At 30.6% G+C, this 16,849-nt stretch overlaps 1 protein-coding gene and 1 pseudogene across 3 annotated transcripts; both read left to right on the forward strand.

Moving 5' to 3' along the window:
• LOC149880353 (uncharacterized) overlaps positions 1 to 15,329 on the forward strand; it is an 18,062-nt pseudogene extending 2,733 nt beyond the window's left edge.
• On the forward strand, positions 1,066 to 5,354 carry LOC149880354 (52 kDa repressor of the inhibitor of the protein kinase-like). 3 transcript variants are annotated; one of them, XM_090070885.1, is made up of 4 exons: positions 1,066 to 3,332; positions 3,459 to 3,524; positions 3,602 to 3,842; positions 3,933 to 5,101. In XM_090070885.1, exons 1-3 carry the CDS (start codon positions 1,262 to 1,264, stop codon positions 3,817 to 3,819), a joined length of 2,355 nt encoding a protein of 784 aa, XP_089927011.1. In that variant the 5' UTR covers positions 1,066 to 1,261; the 3' UTR covers positions 3,820 to 3,842; positions 3,933 to 5,101. The 3 variants fall into 3 exon arrangements, with proteins under 3 accessions (XP_089927011.1, XP_089927012.1, XP_089927010.1); XM_090070886.1 differs by lacking the exon at positions 3,933 to 5,101 and adding an exon at positions 5,204 to 5,354 and having other exon boundaries at positions 1,066 to 3,524; positions 3,602 to 3,770; XM_090070884.1 differs by having other exon boundaries at positions 1,066 to 3,524.
• Positions 15,330 to 16,849: the final 1,520 nt, after the last annotated feature.

Here is a 16,849-nt window from a genome sequence, read left to right on the forward strand (position 1 = left end):
ATTAGACATGAAACATTTTTAAACAATTCCTTTCTTTGTTGAGACAAAAATTCAACATTTCATTTTTCACATATTATATATCTGACCCAGAGAAACCCTCATGAGGTATTAGGGTTTAATAAGGTATTAAGGTTTTATAAGATATTTAACTCAAAATCACTGATTGGCGTCCGAGAGAGAAAATTGCACTTTAAATTAATGCCTAAAATTTGAAGGACCTATGAAAAGAATTTGTTAATTTTTATTATTCAAAAATATATTTTAGATTGAAAAGGTGATAAAATTCTAAAAATAAGATTAGAAATTACTACTTTTCTTTCTTCGACAAGCTTAAAAGCTTCTCACAATTCTGAATTTAATTCTAACTTTTCATTCTTCACATGTGCTTGCTGTTAAGATCAACCAGACAGTTGGTCAAGTGCTCTGGATATTGAGGATGGCCAGGAAAACGTTTGAATCTTTGCCTATGGAGCTTAAACTCATAATGTAGTGCCTCTGTCCCTTGTTCACTGAAGATGCCTAAGATGCCCGTGAACTTTCGGTGTTACAGATGGCCCATTGAGAGCAATGTAAGATTCCTTGAAAGTTTGGATTTTTTCAGTATAGTCTTTGTCAAGTTCATTGCCAAGCATCGCTCTACAACAGCATTGAATTTTCGCACTGTGTCAACGTAGTCAAAAACTTGAAATGCAGACTCTCTTTCAGCTTGCTGTTGAAGTAAGTCAATGTTTTTTAGGATCTTTCTGCATTCTGGTCAAGCCAACTGACCACCATGGTATGGCTTAATTTGATGTATAGTCCAGAAAGCCACTTGCCAACATTCAGGGGCGGGTTTAAGGGGGGGGGGGGCTACTACCCCCTTAGCCCCCCCCCCCCCCCTTGGGACAAAGTTATATTTTTTTTAAAGCGAGTAATAAAATATATCAATGATCTTTATATGCATAAGTTATGCATAAATGCATATACATAAGTTATGCAACATAACTTAGTTTTAGTTTTATTGGAAAAACGCTTGAATGCTTCTTGCATTTTTAAGTTAATCAGTTTCTAAACCATAATGCATTGCAACTTAGATTGTTATTATAAAGTGGTGTCATATAGTTTGGATTGTAGTTTATTCTTCTGTATTTGTTTGGAACCATGTTTTTTATTTTTATTTTTTTGTTTTAAATTTAATTTTTTAAATTTTAAGGGATATTTTTAAGTTTTATGTGTTGTATGTCAAGTGTTATTTTAAAGTTTTACACAAAATTTTTAACAAATGAGCAATGCCAATGGAAATGGTAAAAACCCAGTTAATGCAAAAAGAAAAAAAGTCAATATTTCTACATATTTTAACAAGAAACACATTTTATCAGAACAAGTTAATAAAACAGAGAACTTAACCATTCCGATACCGTGCACTTCTCAATTATCTGAAAATGAAAAAAACACTGCTTGCAGTATCGAAAAAGATATTTTAGAACCTTTAACTTTTATTGAGGATATTGGATATTATATAAACTCAAAGTCTTTAAATCAGAATAAAAGATATAGATTAGTTAAAAAAAATTGGTTGCCTGGATCTGATTTTATTTATCCTTTTTCAACACATGTTAAAAAAGGCAAAGAAGTAAAGCGATACTTAAATCAATCTCACTTAATGAAATTCCCTTGGTTAGTATATTCATCATTAAAATCTGGGTTATTCTGTAAGTTTTGCGTACTTTTCCTTGTTAACAATACTGGAGGATTAAGAAATACTGAACCTTTAAAAAAATTAGTCACTGTACCATTAAATACATTTGCTAAACTATTAGGAAAAGATGGCGATCTAGAATCCCACCAAAATAATTTATATCACAAAAATGCAATTTTACAAGCTAATGAGTTTTTAATCCGTTATGAGCAGCCAGAAAGAGAAGTTCTTAACTTGATTGACAGTGAAAGAAAGAGGGAAATAGTTGAAAATAGAGAAAGAATTACTCCTATTATTGAGTCAATAATTTTTTTAGCTAGACAAAACATTCCTTTTAGAGGGCATAGGGATGATGGAGAATTATTAATTAATTCTAGTTCAAAAACATCCGTTATCAATAAAGGGAAATTTAGAGAACTTTTAAGATTCCGAATAAAATCTGGTGATAAGATATTAGAAAATCATCTTAACACAACTCATGCCAAAGCTTCATATAAAAGTAATACTATTCAAGAAGAATTAATAGAATGCTGCAAAGAAGAAATTATTTATAAAATATTGACAGATATTCAATGTAATAAGTTTTTTAGTATTTTATTAGACGAAACTACAGATGTATCACATTCATCTCAAATGACACTAATTTTAAGATATATTTTTGATGAAAAAATAAAAGAAGATTTTGTTTCATTCATAAATTGTCACACATACTTTTATAATAAGCAAAAGTCAAACCAGGAGGAACATATCAATCATAGTGAAGAATGTGTAGAAAATTATAAAAGCACTATTATTGAACCAAAACTCACAGGTGAAGTTCTTGGAAAAATAGTCGTTAATATTCTAAAAAGTTTAAATTTAAACTTGAAACACTGTGTTGGAATTGCAACAGATGGTTGCTATATTATGACATCCACAGTTCGTGGTGCTGTTAAATATATTCAATCAAATGCAACTCCAAATGCAGTTTATAGTCCATGTACGAATCATTATTTAAATTTATCAATTTCTAAATCATCTAGTGTCATGGAAATTAGAGAGTCTATCGGTATTATTAAAGAAACTGTTAAATTTTTTAATATGTCAGCCAAAAGAAATCATGTTCTTAAAATAGTTTTTGGTAAAGAAAAAAATTTAATGAGTTTATGTGAAACAAAATGGATTGAAAGACACGATAGTGTTTTAATATTTAAGAATTCTCTACACTATATCATTAAATCTCTGAACCTTATAACTGAATGGCAAGATAATGATTCATCAGTAAGAGCTTATTCTCTTTTAAATTCATTAACTACATGTCAATTTATAATATCATTATTTATACTATCAGATTTACTCAACTTAACGTCACCTGCAAGTAAACTACTTCAAAGTGTTCAAAAAGACCTGCATTTTGCAGAAGATTGCTTTAAGGATATTATAAACATTATGGAAAATAGGTGGTCTAATTGTTATATAAATTTTAAAACAATATTTATAGAAAGTAAACAACTTATGGAAAAACTGGATGTGAAAGTAAAGTTACCTCGTATTACTAAGCATCAAATACACAGACCAAATATAAATACTTTAACCGTAGAAGAATACTTTAGAATTTCTGTTTATAATCCACTGTATGATCATGTCCTTGCTGATTTAAAAGATAGATATTTAAGTAAGAAAAATTTAACTGTTTATAAATTATTACTACTTATACCAAGCCTCGTTGTTGCTATCAAGTTGCATGATATGAATAATATTGCAGACATTGTTGCTAAAGAATACTCATTTATTTGCATAGAAAAACGACAGTTTTCTTCTGAACTTGATTTGTGGATTACAAAATGGACCAGAGTTAAAAATGAAGGTAAACATAAAATCTATTAATAATTTATTTCAGGCTAAATTATCTAAATTACAAGAAGTTAATCTCTTAATTTCAAGGAGGTTATTTACCATCTACAGTCATTGATGGTTTGGATTGTTGTCCAGATATATTGTTCTCAAGTATTAAAACAATACTTTTAATTATTGGTTGTCTGCCCATTAGCATTGCATCAGCTGAAAGAAGTTTTTCTACTTTGCGAAGATATATCTACAGTGGTGGCCAAAAGTCTTGGAACAAAACATTTAACGACCAAAAAAATTTATTTTTGATCTAAAGTATAAATTTTGAAGGTTTGAGGTATATTTTTAAAGAGAATGTTGTTTAAAAAAATACTTAGAACTTATTTATTTTTTTATTTATTTTACTGTTATCGTTTATCATTTTTAGTATAAAAATTTATCAGCTATATTATGCCAGAACTTTCACCTAAAAAAAGAGGAATTATTGCTGCATTATATGAACAAGGTTTAGTTTAAAGAGAAATATCTCAAAAGCTTGGTTGTTCATTATCAACTGTAAGTAGAACTTAAAAAAGGCATAAAGAAGAGCCCCAATTAAATTTTACTTCAAAGATGAGATCAGGCAGGCCCAGAGCAACCACCTCAAGAACTGACAAACTTATTGGCCGGATCAGCCATGCAAATCCACGGCTATCTGCACATGAGATTTCAAAAGAAATTTTTATTGAGAAAAAAGTAAGTGACCGAACAGTTAGAAGAAGGCTTTTGGTTGATTTCAAAATGAAGGCATGCAAGCCAGCAAAAAAACCTTTTTTATCATTAAAAAACCTAAAAGATTGAAAAACATTTTGTCAGCGCTACAAAAATTGGACTGGAGAAAATTGGTCTAAAGTTCTTTTTTCTGATGAAACATGTATTAAACAATTTAATGTTACAAACAACTTTGTAAGAAGACCAAAAAACTGTAGATATATGCCAAAATATACAGTTAGCAGTGTCGAGGCTCCTGTGTATTGTATGGTTTGGGGTGCTATTTCTGCAAAGGACGTGGGCCATTATGGATAATGCCCAAGAATACCACAATAAACAGCAAAGTCTATTTGGATGTTATGAAGGAGAAGTTGCCACCTTTCATGCAGATCTTGAACTGCACTTATTTCCAACAGGATGGTGCACCATGCCACACAGCCAAAATTGTAAAGAAGTGGTTTGCTGATGAAGGAATTCAAACCCTTGGAAATTGGCCTGGGTCATCACCAGATCTTAATGTTATTGAAAATTGTTGGCATATTACGAAAGTAAAAGTTGCTGCCAAAAAGCCTAGATCCTATAATAATTTAGTTGAAGCAATCAAATCAGTGTGGAGCCATGAAATTACACCAGACTATTGTACAAAACTTGTTAACAGCATGCCAAAACGTATCCAAATGGTAATTGACAATAACTATGCTTCCATTAAATATTGAACTTTAATCATGTATGTGCATGTACCTATCATCTTTGAAACTGTTATAAACACTTATTTTATTGAAAAAAATAAAAAAATGTACTAATAAATTGTTTTTTACACAAATATATTGATTTCAGAACATAAAATATGTTGTTCCAAGACTTTTGGCCACCACTGTACATTCAAAATTAAAATATCAAATTAATAACCAAATAATCTTGTTTTTAATTAAAATGATCTAAATCTAGATTAAAAGATTGGTTACGATCCCAAATGAGTCAAGATAGATTGAATGGTTTAGCTTTACTTTATATTCATCGGGACAAAGAAGTGTTAACAGACAGCGTTATTGAACGGTTTTCAAAAGTGAAAAAAAGAAACATTGAATTTGTATTGTAATGTTCAGAAAAACGTTTTAGTTATTACTTATGTTTCTTTTTGAAAAAGATGGTTTCCGGTAAAAATTGACATCAATTAAACTTTTGTTGGTAACAAATAAGAAATTAATAAACAAGCGGTTTTAAAAAGCTTGGCGTGGGTAAGAAAAGTTATTAAGCACGCATTAGGTTCTCCCCTATATTAAGCACGCGAGAAAATGAGTAGAACCATTAAGAGTAGTCCATAATTTACGTAATGCTTTTGTTACAAGATCCGTATTTTAAAGACGACCCTTTATGTGAATTAAAATGTCAGAGACAAATACGACTAAATAGACGTAAAATACGACTAGGTAAATTTTTAAACTTTACCCCCCCCCCCCCTTGGTAAGTGACCAAACCAGCCCCTGCCAACATTAGTCCAAGAGTCTTAGAGTGACTAAAGCAGATTTTTCACAACTCCTAATAGCAGATGGAACTCCATTGAAGGGGTAAGGTCAATAAGGAGAGAATCATCAGGTAGACTGATAATTGGAGAATGAATAGTGTTGTTAAACCTTTTTTGCTTTTTTGCTATCACCCCCAGAAGCAATGAAAGCTTCGATATTTTTCTTGACAGACTTAAAGATTCGAGGAGTTCCACAGCTTGCAAGATTCTTTGCATCAATGTCAGACCATTTACAAGGGTGTGAACTAGCATGTCACTGAATTCCACAAATAATGTTTGCAAGTATCATGTCACAAGACAAGAAGAAACTTATTTGGTGCACTTGGACAAGTTCTAAGATTGTTTTCACATTCTCATAGGTTTCTGGAAGTTCCTCACAAACGGAAAGTAAAAGCTGACTTTTGACACTGGAATCTTTTGCAGTTTGATGAGTCAGAAGTCTTCTAGTGACATGTTGTGGGGTTTGTTGCAAATTAATAACACCCAAACTGATTTTGAGAAAACTTCCTCCCCCATATATACCCACTTTCACAAGGTGGTTTTGAGAAATGTTTTTTTTGAATCGAGTTTTTTCTAGACGAGACTTTGCACTAATGCAATGTGCAACTACTTTTGGTTCTGCTGATTTGCTTTCTGATGAAAACAGAACCTCAGTGTGAATAAATTCAGACGCAAGTTGTCGCCCAAAAGACTGAAAGTTAGTTGCAAAATTTTTTTCTACAATGCGGGTCTGTGACCCATTGTTCAAGGTTGAAACTAGTTTCTGCACTTTAGAGTTAGAAAGACCAGTGTTCATTTGCACTTTTGTTAAATCTTTAGCACCAAGGACTTCTTTTTCTGGAAAGAGGCATTTGGATCGTGATGAACCTGCAAACAAATTACAAAATGTTGTCAAGATTCTCAACTACTATACAAACCAATTATATTTCTTAATCACATTATAGACATTATTTACCTTAAAGGACTGGAAATGGACTGCTTCCTGTGCTTGTTTGAGACGACTTGTTCCACGTGAAGATGCTTCAGATGAAGAAATGACTGACACTGCAAATGTTTCAGCAGCAAGTCTGTCCTTTGATGTGACTTCAACCAAGTTCTTGTGTAGAGTACTCTTTGTACATACATGAGCAAAACCACGGGCAATGACTGAAAAGCATTTTCCACATCTTTTCTCTACAGTATTTTGAGCTTTTGTAAACTCAACTGGTCCTGGGTTGGATGAGTTTTTAAGAAAAGTAGGCTTAGTTTTTCCAGATAGTCTTGCAGTTGAGCAAATTTTGCAATCACAGGTGGAAGTTCTGGCCAGTGTTTTTAGACTGATTGAATTAAAGTTGTGAAGTTCTGGCTAAGTGACCTTCTGACCTTCATCACATCTTCTAAGTAATGATCTACAGGCCTCACATACACCAAGAGGGACTCTTGGGTCTTGAAAATTAATCTGTTTCTGTAAAATAACCCGTGATTTGTGTTTCATATTGTCAGTCAGTGCTCTAGAAGCCTTTTTGAAACAAAGAAAGAAGATACATTTTCGGTTTTCTTCATGAGTCTTTGCCCTATTGGGCATTTTGTCATGAATAACTATGTTTTTTGTTTTAAATAAACACAAATCTAAAAAACACAAATGTAAACAAACATATACATGTCTTTTCCCAGAATTTTACGCGACTTTTAGTATTGTGTTGCGCTACAAAACTCTTTGGTCAAAAGGCTTTGATCGCTTAACTCCAGAAAAAAAATTTAAAAAGATTTTTCGCTTTTTTTTGTTGACAGTGAATTAAATTGCAATGTTTTTTATGTATGTAGAGTTACTTTGACTTAATACAGAAATTTTTTTTAATACAACTGATTTTATTTTCTCTGAACCTTTTCATTTATAGCATAAACTTTAAATGCAATTTTCTCTCTCGGACGCCAATCAGTAATTTTGAGTTTAACATTATTTTGATCCTCTAGGTACATAGTATCATCCCTCAAGAGGGTTTCTCTGGGTCAGAAGGTTTGGGTGGGAAGCCTTTTTTTGGAACAGTGATACACGTTCATCAACAAATGTTTTTTTAACACCAATTACTCCACATTCATTTCCTGAATTAGCAAAAATAAATCATTGTTATGGATCAGCTAATTATTGGAAATTTATGTTCGAGCAGTCGCAGATGATTATGAAAGAAAGTTATGAAAAAAGTTTAAATCTAAAAGGTATACCAGGTTTGCTTACAGTAAACAAGGTAAAGCCAAGAGACATAAATAAAACGAAAAATATACGTGTCACCAATATACATAAATAAATGGAAGCCCAAAGCAAAATTGAACAGGTCGCGTTGATTGAAATTGGAAAAAATAAAAAAAGAATCAAAAGGAGAAAAAAAAGCAAGAAGAAAATAAAGAAAAAGAACAATTTTATAAATGTAAATTAAAATGTGTTTGCAATGGCATTTGTGCAGAAAAGGGTTTTAAAGAGTGCCCTGTCTGCCACGAAATAAAGAATTCAGTATGCAGCAAAATTTCTTGTAGAGTTAATGGAATGAAGCCAATAATGATTAAAATAGCCACATAAACCAAAACAAATGCTAAATATAAAGGCGATTTGAATAACGTGGAAAGCGATAACATCAATTAGGGAAATGTTTTATGTTGTTTTAAAATGTAACTTGTTTATTCTGAAAAGAAATTTTAACTTTGTGTCTCAATGCTTGTATTAACCTTAGTAAATACAAGCTTTGAGACACAAAGTTAAAAGTTACCCTTTAAAAACTACAAGCGTCTTTACTGCTAGTAAAAAGCTCATTTTATCAACCAGAGAAGGATACTGTATAAATTTTTTTTATTTTTATTTGTAGCAACAATATAGTTATCTAAAAAAAAAAGGAATTGCAAACTTGTTTGTTCACCAATGCCAAAAAGTGTTTTTTTTAATTTTAAAATTAGTTTACCTTTTTATTTCTAAATTGTTTTTGTCGCATCTTTTAGATAATCTAATTGATTTTAGTTAAATGTAATTTTTTTGGATAGAGTATTTATATGGAGTCTCAAAACAAATAATATTATTTGCTAAAGCTCACACAGTGCTTGACGAGAATGTAAACTATGACTTTGTAGTTTTTAAGGTGTTTGTGTTTTTAAGATGTACCTACCTGTATGTTGGTTTAGCCAGTTTAGAGTTCAGAGTGTACGATGCTGTTGCAAATTATAACATTGGTATGAAGTCTGTTATTTTAATTTATGAAAAACTAAATATGAAACCAGAACATTTAAATTTAGCTGATTGGAGACTCATAAACAAAAAACGAATAAATCTATCATCATTTAAATCGAGACAAAGTTTTAAGATTATTAAACGATAATTATTACAACGTCAACGATTGTCAAATAATGATTACCAAAAGTCAATAGGAAAGTCCAAGGAATATAATGAATCTGGTAATTTTAAAATATTCTTTTAAAAAGTAATTTCTTTAAAGATATTTATGAAATGAACAATAATTTATGATTTTTTTTTCGTTTTGGGTTTCTGAGAACTTGCTTTTTAAACACGCCGGTAAAAAAAACCTTGAAAAGTATAAGTGCTATGATGATGAATTTTTCAGGGATTGTTCATTTTGCCAATATTTATAATATGATCAGAGTAGAATTTCTTATATGACTTAAGATTTTGAGTCATTAAACTTTTTTCATTGCATTTAGACCTTTTTTTGAAAAACGTAATTTGTTTGTAGCCTGTTATAGAGAAAAAAATATTATTCAAAAATCTGCTTCCCTCATATCACAAATTTAGATACTTAGAACCGTTCTACAAAACTTTATTGACACTCCTTTACTTACAAGTCTTTATTTTTTTACAGCGTAAACACAGTTTTTGCGGTATTTTAAGCTATTTGTTTGGTTACCATAGCAGCGAGCTACCATTTTATGTTTCTTTTGGTATTTTTAATGTCAGTATAATATTTCCTATGAGACTAAAGAGAAAGTTACTTTATATGTGTAGTTTTGAAATTTGAGGGTAGTTGCCCCTGAACACTAGTTGTTCTAAAATCTTCATAAAATATGGTTTTTAGGTTTTTTTGTTTTGGTATCTTTTTTTTATTTTAAATGGAGTTAAACAAGTAAAGAACATTAGTACTTAACATTTATATACTATTAGTACTTTTTTTTGTTAGTATTATTTTAGCTTATTACAATTACTCTAATGATGCTATTGATATATTACGTTAATATATTTAGCATATTAACACCAAATTGTTTTCTGTTTCTTTGTCCATTTTGTTGATATATTCGATAACCAATCTTGTTGTCTAAACTTATACATTTTCTAGTAAAATCTTAAAAAAATATTTGTAAATTGTGTTGTAATTTAGAAAAACTCAAAAAAAAAAGCATTAATGGCACTTGTGAAGATTGCTTAACTAATTAGCTTTGAAGAAATAATAAACTATTAAAGTCACCCCCAACGAAGGATTGAGATAGCATTTTTGAATTAAAAATATATATATTAGAACCAAAAAAAAAATTATTTTTATGGATTCCTATAAAGGAAAGGTATAATGTAATATCGAAAAAATAGAATTCAAAATTAAATTTATACGAAAGAGTTTATTTGAAGGGGTCAGGGCAAAAACAATATATATATAATATATATATATATATATATATATATATATATATATATATATATATATATATATATATATATATATATATATTGATTGGTTATGTATTATATCAAAATAATACAAAGCTCTTGTGCGTAAAAGAGTGCTCAATATTATAATAATAGAGCAATATATATATATCTGTTATTTAAATGGAGAAAAATAACATTTTAATAGTACTTAAAGTTTCGTGCCTTACGGCAATCATCAGCTATTAATTACAAATTAAAAACGTAAAAAACCGTTTAAAAACGAATCAAATTTACGGTAGAACGAATTCTGACGTAATGAGCAAAAAGACGCAATCATTTAGTCTTCAGTATCAAAAGAGGATAAAAGGAACTTGTTAGCATGTCGACATTTAGATAATATTTCGCTTCTTTTGTTGAGTAGGTTGTTTTCTTTATGCGATAAAATTTCAAACTTCTCGTGAAGGCAAAGGTTACAGGTCTTGGTTTCAGGGTTGGAAGGTTTGCATCGCTTTACAATTCTCCACTTTATTATAGATGTGATGGCTTTTTCTTTTAATTTCCAAATTTCCTTTGAAAGTTCTGTATCATTCTTATACCTGACCGTATTAAAAGATTTTACATGGTTAGCATATCTTAGCTTAAATGGTGTCTCGCTAATGCAAAATAAACTTTTTCCTTGAGTTCAAGATTTTCGGAACTCACGATAGCTTTATAAACGATGTTGCTTAATAAACATTGATTGTTTAAAGGGCAAGTAGTTTTGTTAGTACAGTTGCAAGTGTTTTTTGGTATGCTTTTTTGGTCTTGTAAAATTTTGTGGTTATGCGAATTAATGATGGATTTTACGTTTTGCATACAGCTATAACTTACCTTGATCGAATTTCTATTAAAAATTTTGTGCAATCTATGATTTACCGGGAAGTGAAGGTCAACCAATGCAAGTAAACGGTTTCCTATTTTTGTTTCCACGTTTTGACTGAATGGAGGGTTAAACCATATAATGTTTCGCTTGCGTTTTGTATTTTTAGTGGTGGCAACATGATGTTGATAACTAAGTTTACATTTATAGCCTGCTTTATTTAAAGCCTCTTCGTAAGGTGGAGTAGCATTTTTAAAAATAAGTTCGTTTGATGAAGTTGAAGATAATCTTAGTTCAACAGTGCGAGGTAGTCTTTTGATAACACTTGGTGGATGGTTGGAATCACAGTTGACGTAACTCAGTTCGTTATCACATTTCGAGTAAGGTCGAAAAGAATTATCATTAAGATCAAGTGTCACATCTAGATAATTTACGATTTTCATATTGCATTTGATGGAAATAAGAAAGTCATTACTTTTAAATATTTTTACGAAATGCTTTTTGATTTTTTCCATCTGCTGGCCGTTTTTGTTTTTAAATATTGCTAGCCCGTCGTCACGATATAGCCCGAAATCTTCACTTTTATAATATTGAGAAAGTTGAAATAATAGAAAGATTCCTACTAACTCACATACTTCAGCACCATCGTAAGCCCCCATTGTAACATCGAACTGCCCCCCATTTTTCTTAATCCACGTTTCATTGTTGTTAAAAAGTAAAGATTTTCTTGCATGTTTTATTATTGCTTTTTGCTCCGAGTTTATTAAAAGGTGCTGTTCGGCAAAGTTGATTGCAGCGTTGAGAGTTTTTTCACTTATTGAAGGATAAAAATCATTAATGTCAAAAATTAGAAATTTGTAGAGATGCTTGTTTTTAATTTTTTTAAACCAGTCGGTAACATTTAAGGTGCTTTGCCATTGGTTTACAAGGAGCTTACTTTTGAGTTCATTGTTGATTTGAGATAAAATAAATTTGCTTATTCTTCCTACCTCGTTTTTTGCTGGATTTAAGAGTCGAACAGTAGGGTTGTTGATAAAGTTTTCTTTGTGGTCTTTCAATGTAATAAAACATGCAGAAGAACCGTTTATTTTGATTTTACTATAAACATCGTGGTTACGCAAAATGTTATTCCCTTCTTTATTTATTTTGTCTTTTAGTTTTGTGTCACCTTTTTTGTAGGTGGTGGTGATAGCATTAGTTAAAAGGTGGTTATATTCTTCTTTAGATAGCTTGTACATATTTGACGTTTTGTCAGCCTTTATTAGCGATTTATTAGACATTTGTATGGTTTTTATGTCCTTTTTCATTTTATTTTGAAACGTGTTTTTGACTTTTCTAAATTTTATTGTTCTAATTAAATGTAATACGTCCTTTTCGAAAGAAGCCATTTCTTTTATTTGCGGTGGACATTTTATCGAATTGATTCCATAAATCACATAATTATGATCGTCTTTAGAAGTTAGTTTGCTGTTAATGAAAAATAACGCCTTCCACCTCATCTTCTTCAAAAATGATTCAGTTTTCTCGATTAGCTTTAGTTTGTATTCTTTTTCCGATGGTATTGTTATGTTTTTGATGGAGTATCTTAAATTGAATTTTTCCATTTTACTGGACGAACTTGAGTAGAGTGCTCAACTAGTAGGAGCAAATATATTGATTGGTTATGTATTATATCAAAATAATACAAAGCTCTTGTGCGTAAAAGAGTGCTCAATATTATAATAATAGAGCAATATATATATATCTGTTATTTAAATGGAGAAAAATAACATTTTAATAGTACTTAAAGTTTCGTGCCTTACGGCAATCATCAGCTATTAATAACAAATTAAAAACGTAAAAAACCGTTTAAAAACGAATCAAATTTACGGTAGAACGAATTCTGACGTAATGAGCAAAAAGACGCAATCATTTAGTCTTCAGTATCAAAAGAGGATAAAAGGAACTTGTTAGCATGTCGACATTTAGATAATATTTCGCTTCTTTTGTTGAGTAGGTTGTTTTCTTTATGCGATAAAATTTCAAACTTCTCGTGAAGGCAAAGGTTACAGGTCTTGGTTTCAGGGTTGGAAGGTTTGCATCGCTTTACAATTCTCCACTTTATTATAGGTGTGATGGCTTTTTCTTTTAATTTCCAAATTTCCTTTGAAAGGAAATTTGGAAATTAAAAGGTCAGGGTGATAACAGGGGATCTCAGTTTTTGACAATTTTGAGATTTTTTTATTAACATGTTATACAAATCATAGGCTACATTCTATATTGAATTTGAAGCAAAAAAAAAAAAAACTAACGTGCCAATTTAGGGATTAAAGAATACCCCTGCTACGTAAAAACAGGGAATGTATTCCTGTTGCTACCGTAAAACCAGGAATCTCAAATATTTTTTGTTTTGAAAAGAATAAATACGGCCAAAAAAATAATGGCAGACGCACATCTTGAAATCTTAAAAAAACCTAGAAAAAGTCAAGTAGACGGCAGAAAACGAGACAGTAAAAAAAATTGAAACTTTCAAGTCATATAATAGACGAGTCTTGTTAACTGCATTCGTTTAAAGTGTTTTGAAGTTATTAGTTTGCAAGATAGACAAACAATTTTGGACAAGTTTAATCAAATGTCATGCAAAGACCAACAGGATGCTTTTTTGACATCCATTATAACTCCAATGGAAGTGAGACAAAGAAGACCTAGAATACGAAGTAATGAGAAATTGAGAAAAATGAGAAAAATCATTACTCTCTCAAAGATTCTAAGAAAGTCTACCTTCCTGAAGATCTTAATCTTAGCAAGATGATCTTAGAAAGTCACCAAGGTGAATCCTGTTCAAGAGAATGTTATAGGTAAGCAAAAATACAAAACAAAAATTATTGTGGCTGATTTTTGAGCAATATTCATAAAGTTGTAGACAGTTCTTATTTATCTTAATAATTTCAAATTTTATTCGTATTATTATTTTTTTATATTCAGACGCATATTTAATAAGAAGTTTAACATTGCTTTTGGTTACACAAGAAAAGACACATGTTCAACATGCGATAGATTTAAAATAGATTTGTCAAATAGTCATCCTCAACATGAACTAGAAAAACTTCTAGCTGAGCAAAAGCTTCACTTAAGGAAAGTAAAAATTTTTTATGAAAGAAAAACTCTTGCTATACACAGTGCACACTCTTTGACCTGGTTTGCTGCAATTGCGTTTAATTTTTGGAAGATTCTTCTTTGCCCTTATTTTAAAACCAATGACACATATTACAAAAAAAAAATTCTTTATATACTTTTAACATACATAATCTGGGAGCTAACAAGGTTTACCTTTTTTTTCTATGATGAGACAATATGAAAAAATGATCGAATGATGTAGCATTAATGTTGTTGCACTACTTAATTAAAATCCTGTCTAAAGAAGTCACTCACCTTCAATTCTTCTGTGATTCATGTCATGACAGAATAAAAATTGGACTATTCTACGATTTCTTCACTACCTGGTCCATCAGAAAAAAAAAATTTGAAAATATTAAACTTTTTCTATCAGAGGACACTCTTATATGGAATATGATCGAGACAATCAAAGAAAAATATGATCGTAATCAATCAAAAGATTCATATAGACACTCCAGCTGACTGGCGTAGGCTCTTTGAGGATGCAAGAAAAAGCCTTTCTCCTTTTCATATAGTTTCAGTTGAAAACACCATGCTGCTAAATATAGAAAAGTACATAAGAACTTTATATTTTACCTCATCTCCAATTCAAACTCAACCACTTCAAGAAATTGTAATATCAAAAACCCACCCAGATAAAATAATTTGCAGAGATAGCTGGAATGGACCATTCCTTGAAGTTACTGTCACAAAACCAATTAAAAAGAAGAGAATATTGTTGGAGCCCTTTCAGCCTTTAAACAGAGTTCTCATACCTATTTCGTCAGCAAAGTATAAAGACCTACAACATCTTAAACTCTTTTGCAAGCTTGATGCACAAGAAATTTATGACTATCTTCCGTATGAAGGAGATGGCCAATCATCTCTTGTAAATGATCACTCTGACTTTGATGAAGAAGAAGAAATTGAATTGTAAAATTTAAATTTAATCTTGTTTTTTACTTTTTAATTGATTGTATATATCATATATTCTTGTTATTATTCTTTGAAATGTATAAATCCGTTGAATACATATATTCGTATATATATATTCTTATATTCTTAATATTTTCTTATATATTCTTTTGAATATTCATTGAAATAAAAAGTAACTTAAAAAAAAGAGATAATATTGGTTTGTGAAAGGATATTAGAGCTTAAATCGCTCAAAGGTAACCCCAGTTTTAAAGAAATGTGTTGTGCAAATCAAAAACAGGGAACGTCATATTTAGAGACAGGTTGCAAAATTCAATAGCAAACAAACAGTTTTTGTCACTATTTGAAAACATTACATTTTTTCATTCATCCTAAGGTCAATAAAAATATAAAAATCAAGATCTAACTTCCTCTTGTAAGATTAAGGGGTAAACGAAGTCTTTGAAAACTGATTTTGAGTTTTCTCAGTTTGCGAAAAACTGACATCCCCTGTTTTTGCCCTGACATCCCCTGTTTTTGCCCATTTGCAAAAATGCTCAAAAACCAATCAAAATCACCCCGTTTGATGGTACTTCACTGGCCCCCAAAGGGTCTTTCTGATGACCGTGCCTTATCAAATAAGATATCACCAAAAGATGACTGGAGATGCTACTCTATAATAAAAATCATATTGGCACATTGTAAGCATTTTGAAATGAAACAATATATATTTGTTATTACTCATTTTATCTCTCACGAGTGTGTGAAGTGTTGGGAATCCTAATGTCTTTTCAGTTTTGTTGTTACAATCTATAATCTGGATTATGTTTGCTAAAAATTTGAATATGAAAACTATTTTCAATAATGACTAGGTGTAAACCCAAGGCATATGCCCAGGTTTGTACCATAAATCTATATTCCTTGGGCACAATAGCATATCAAAATGAGGACTTTTCAATTTTCTAGCTGACAAGCAAGAATGCATGACCTGCAACTACACTACAGAAGCTGATAGTAGCAATGACAAAAAGAAGTTTGAGGAACCTGCACTTTATCAATCAAGGGGAAAAGAATGCAAGAAAAAAAGACCCGTTATTTCTTCTGACTTTGAAAGTGATGATAGTGAAGTACGCCAGAAGATGCCTCTAAAACAAAGCAAACCCCATTTTGATGTATCTGCAGGTACCATTTTACTTTTAAAAGTAACAACTTAGTTTTCTTTGAATAATATTTTCTAAAATTGTTTTTTTGAAGTTGATAAAAGTAAGATTTTTTTCTTGTTCAAGTAAGCATGATGGTTTAAACGATGAGGAAGATAAAGAATTTGTACCTATGTCAAACACAAGTGAATATGACATTTATTTTTCGCTTAGTTTGTTTTAGAGTTTCTAAGACAAACAGTTCTCTCAAATTGATGCAATGTTTAAAGTTGGCTTCTTCTCAAAAAGATTGTTAACGTTATGTTAAGTTTTGGAATTTGTAACTATATTGTGATCTATGTTTAACCCTTAATGACCCCGGGTATCAGATCTGATACACAAA

Source organism: Hydra viridissima, unplaced genomic scaffold, assembly GCF_058129835.1.
Source record: "Hydra viridissima isolate aposymbiotic clone 2 unplaced genomic scaffold, HvirCarnegie_v1 scaffold_13, whole genome shotgun sequence".
In the NCBI taxonomy this organism is placed as follows: domain Eukaryota; kingdom Metazoa; phylum Cnidaria; class Hydrozoa; order Anthoathecata; family Hydridae; genus Hydra; species Hydra viridissima.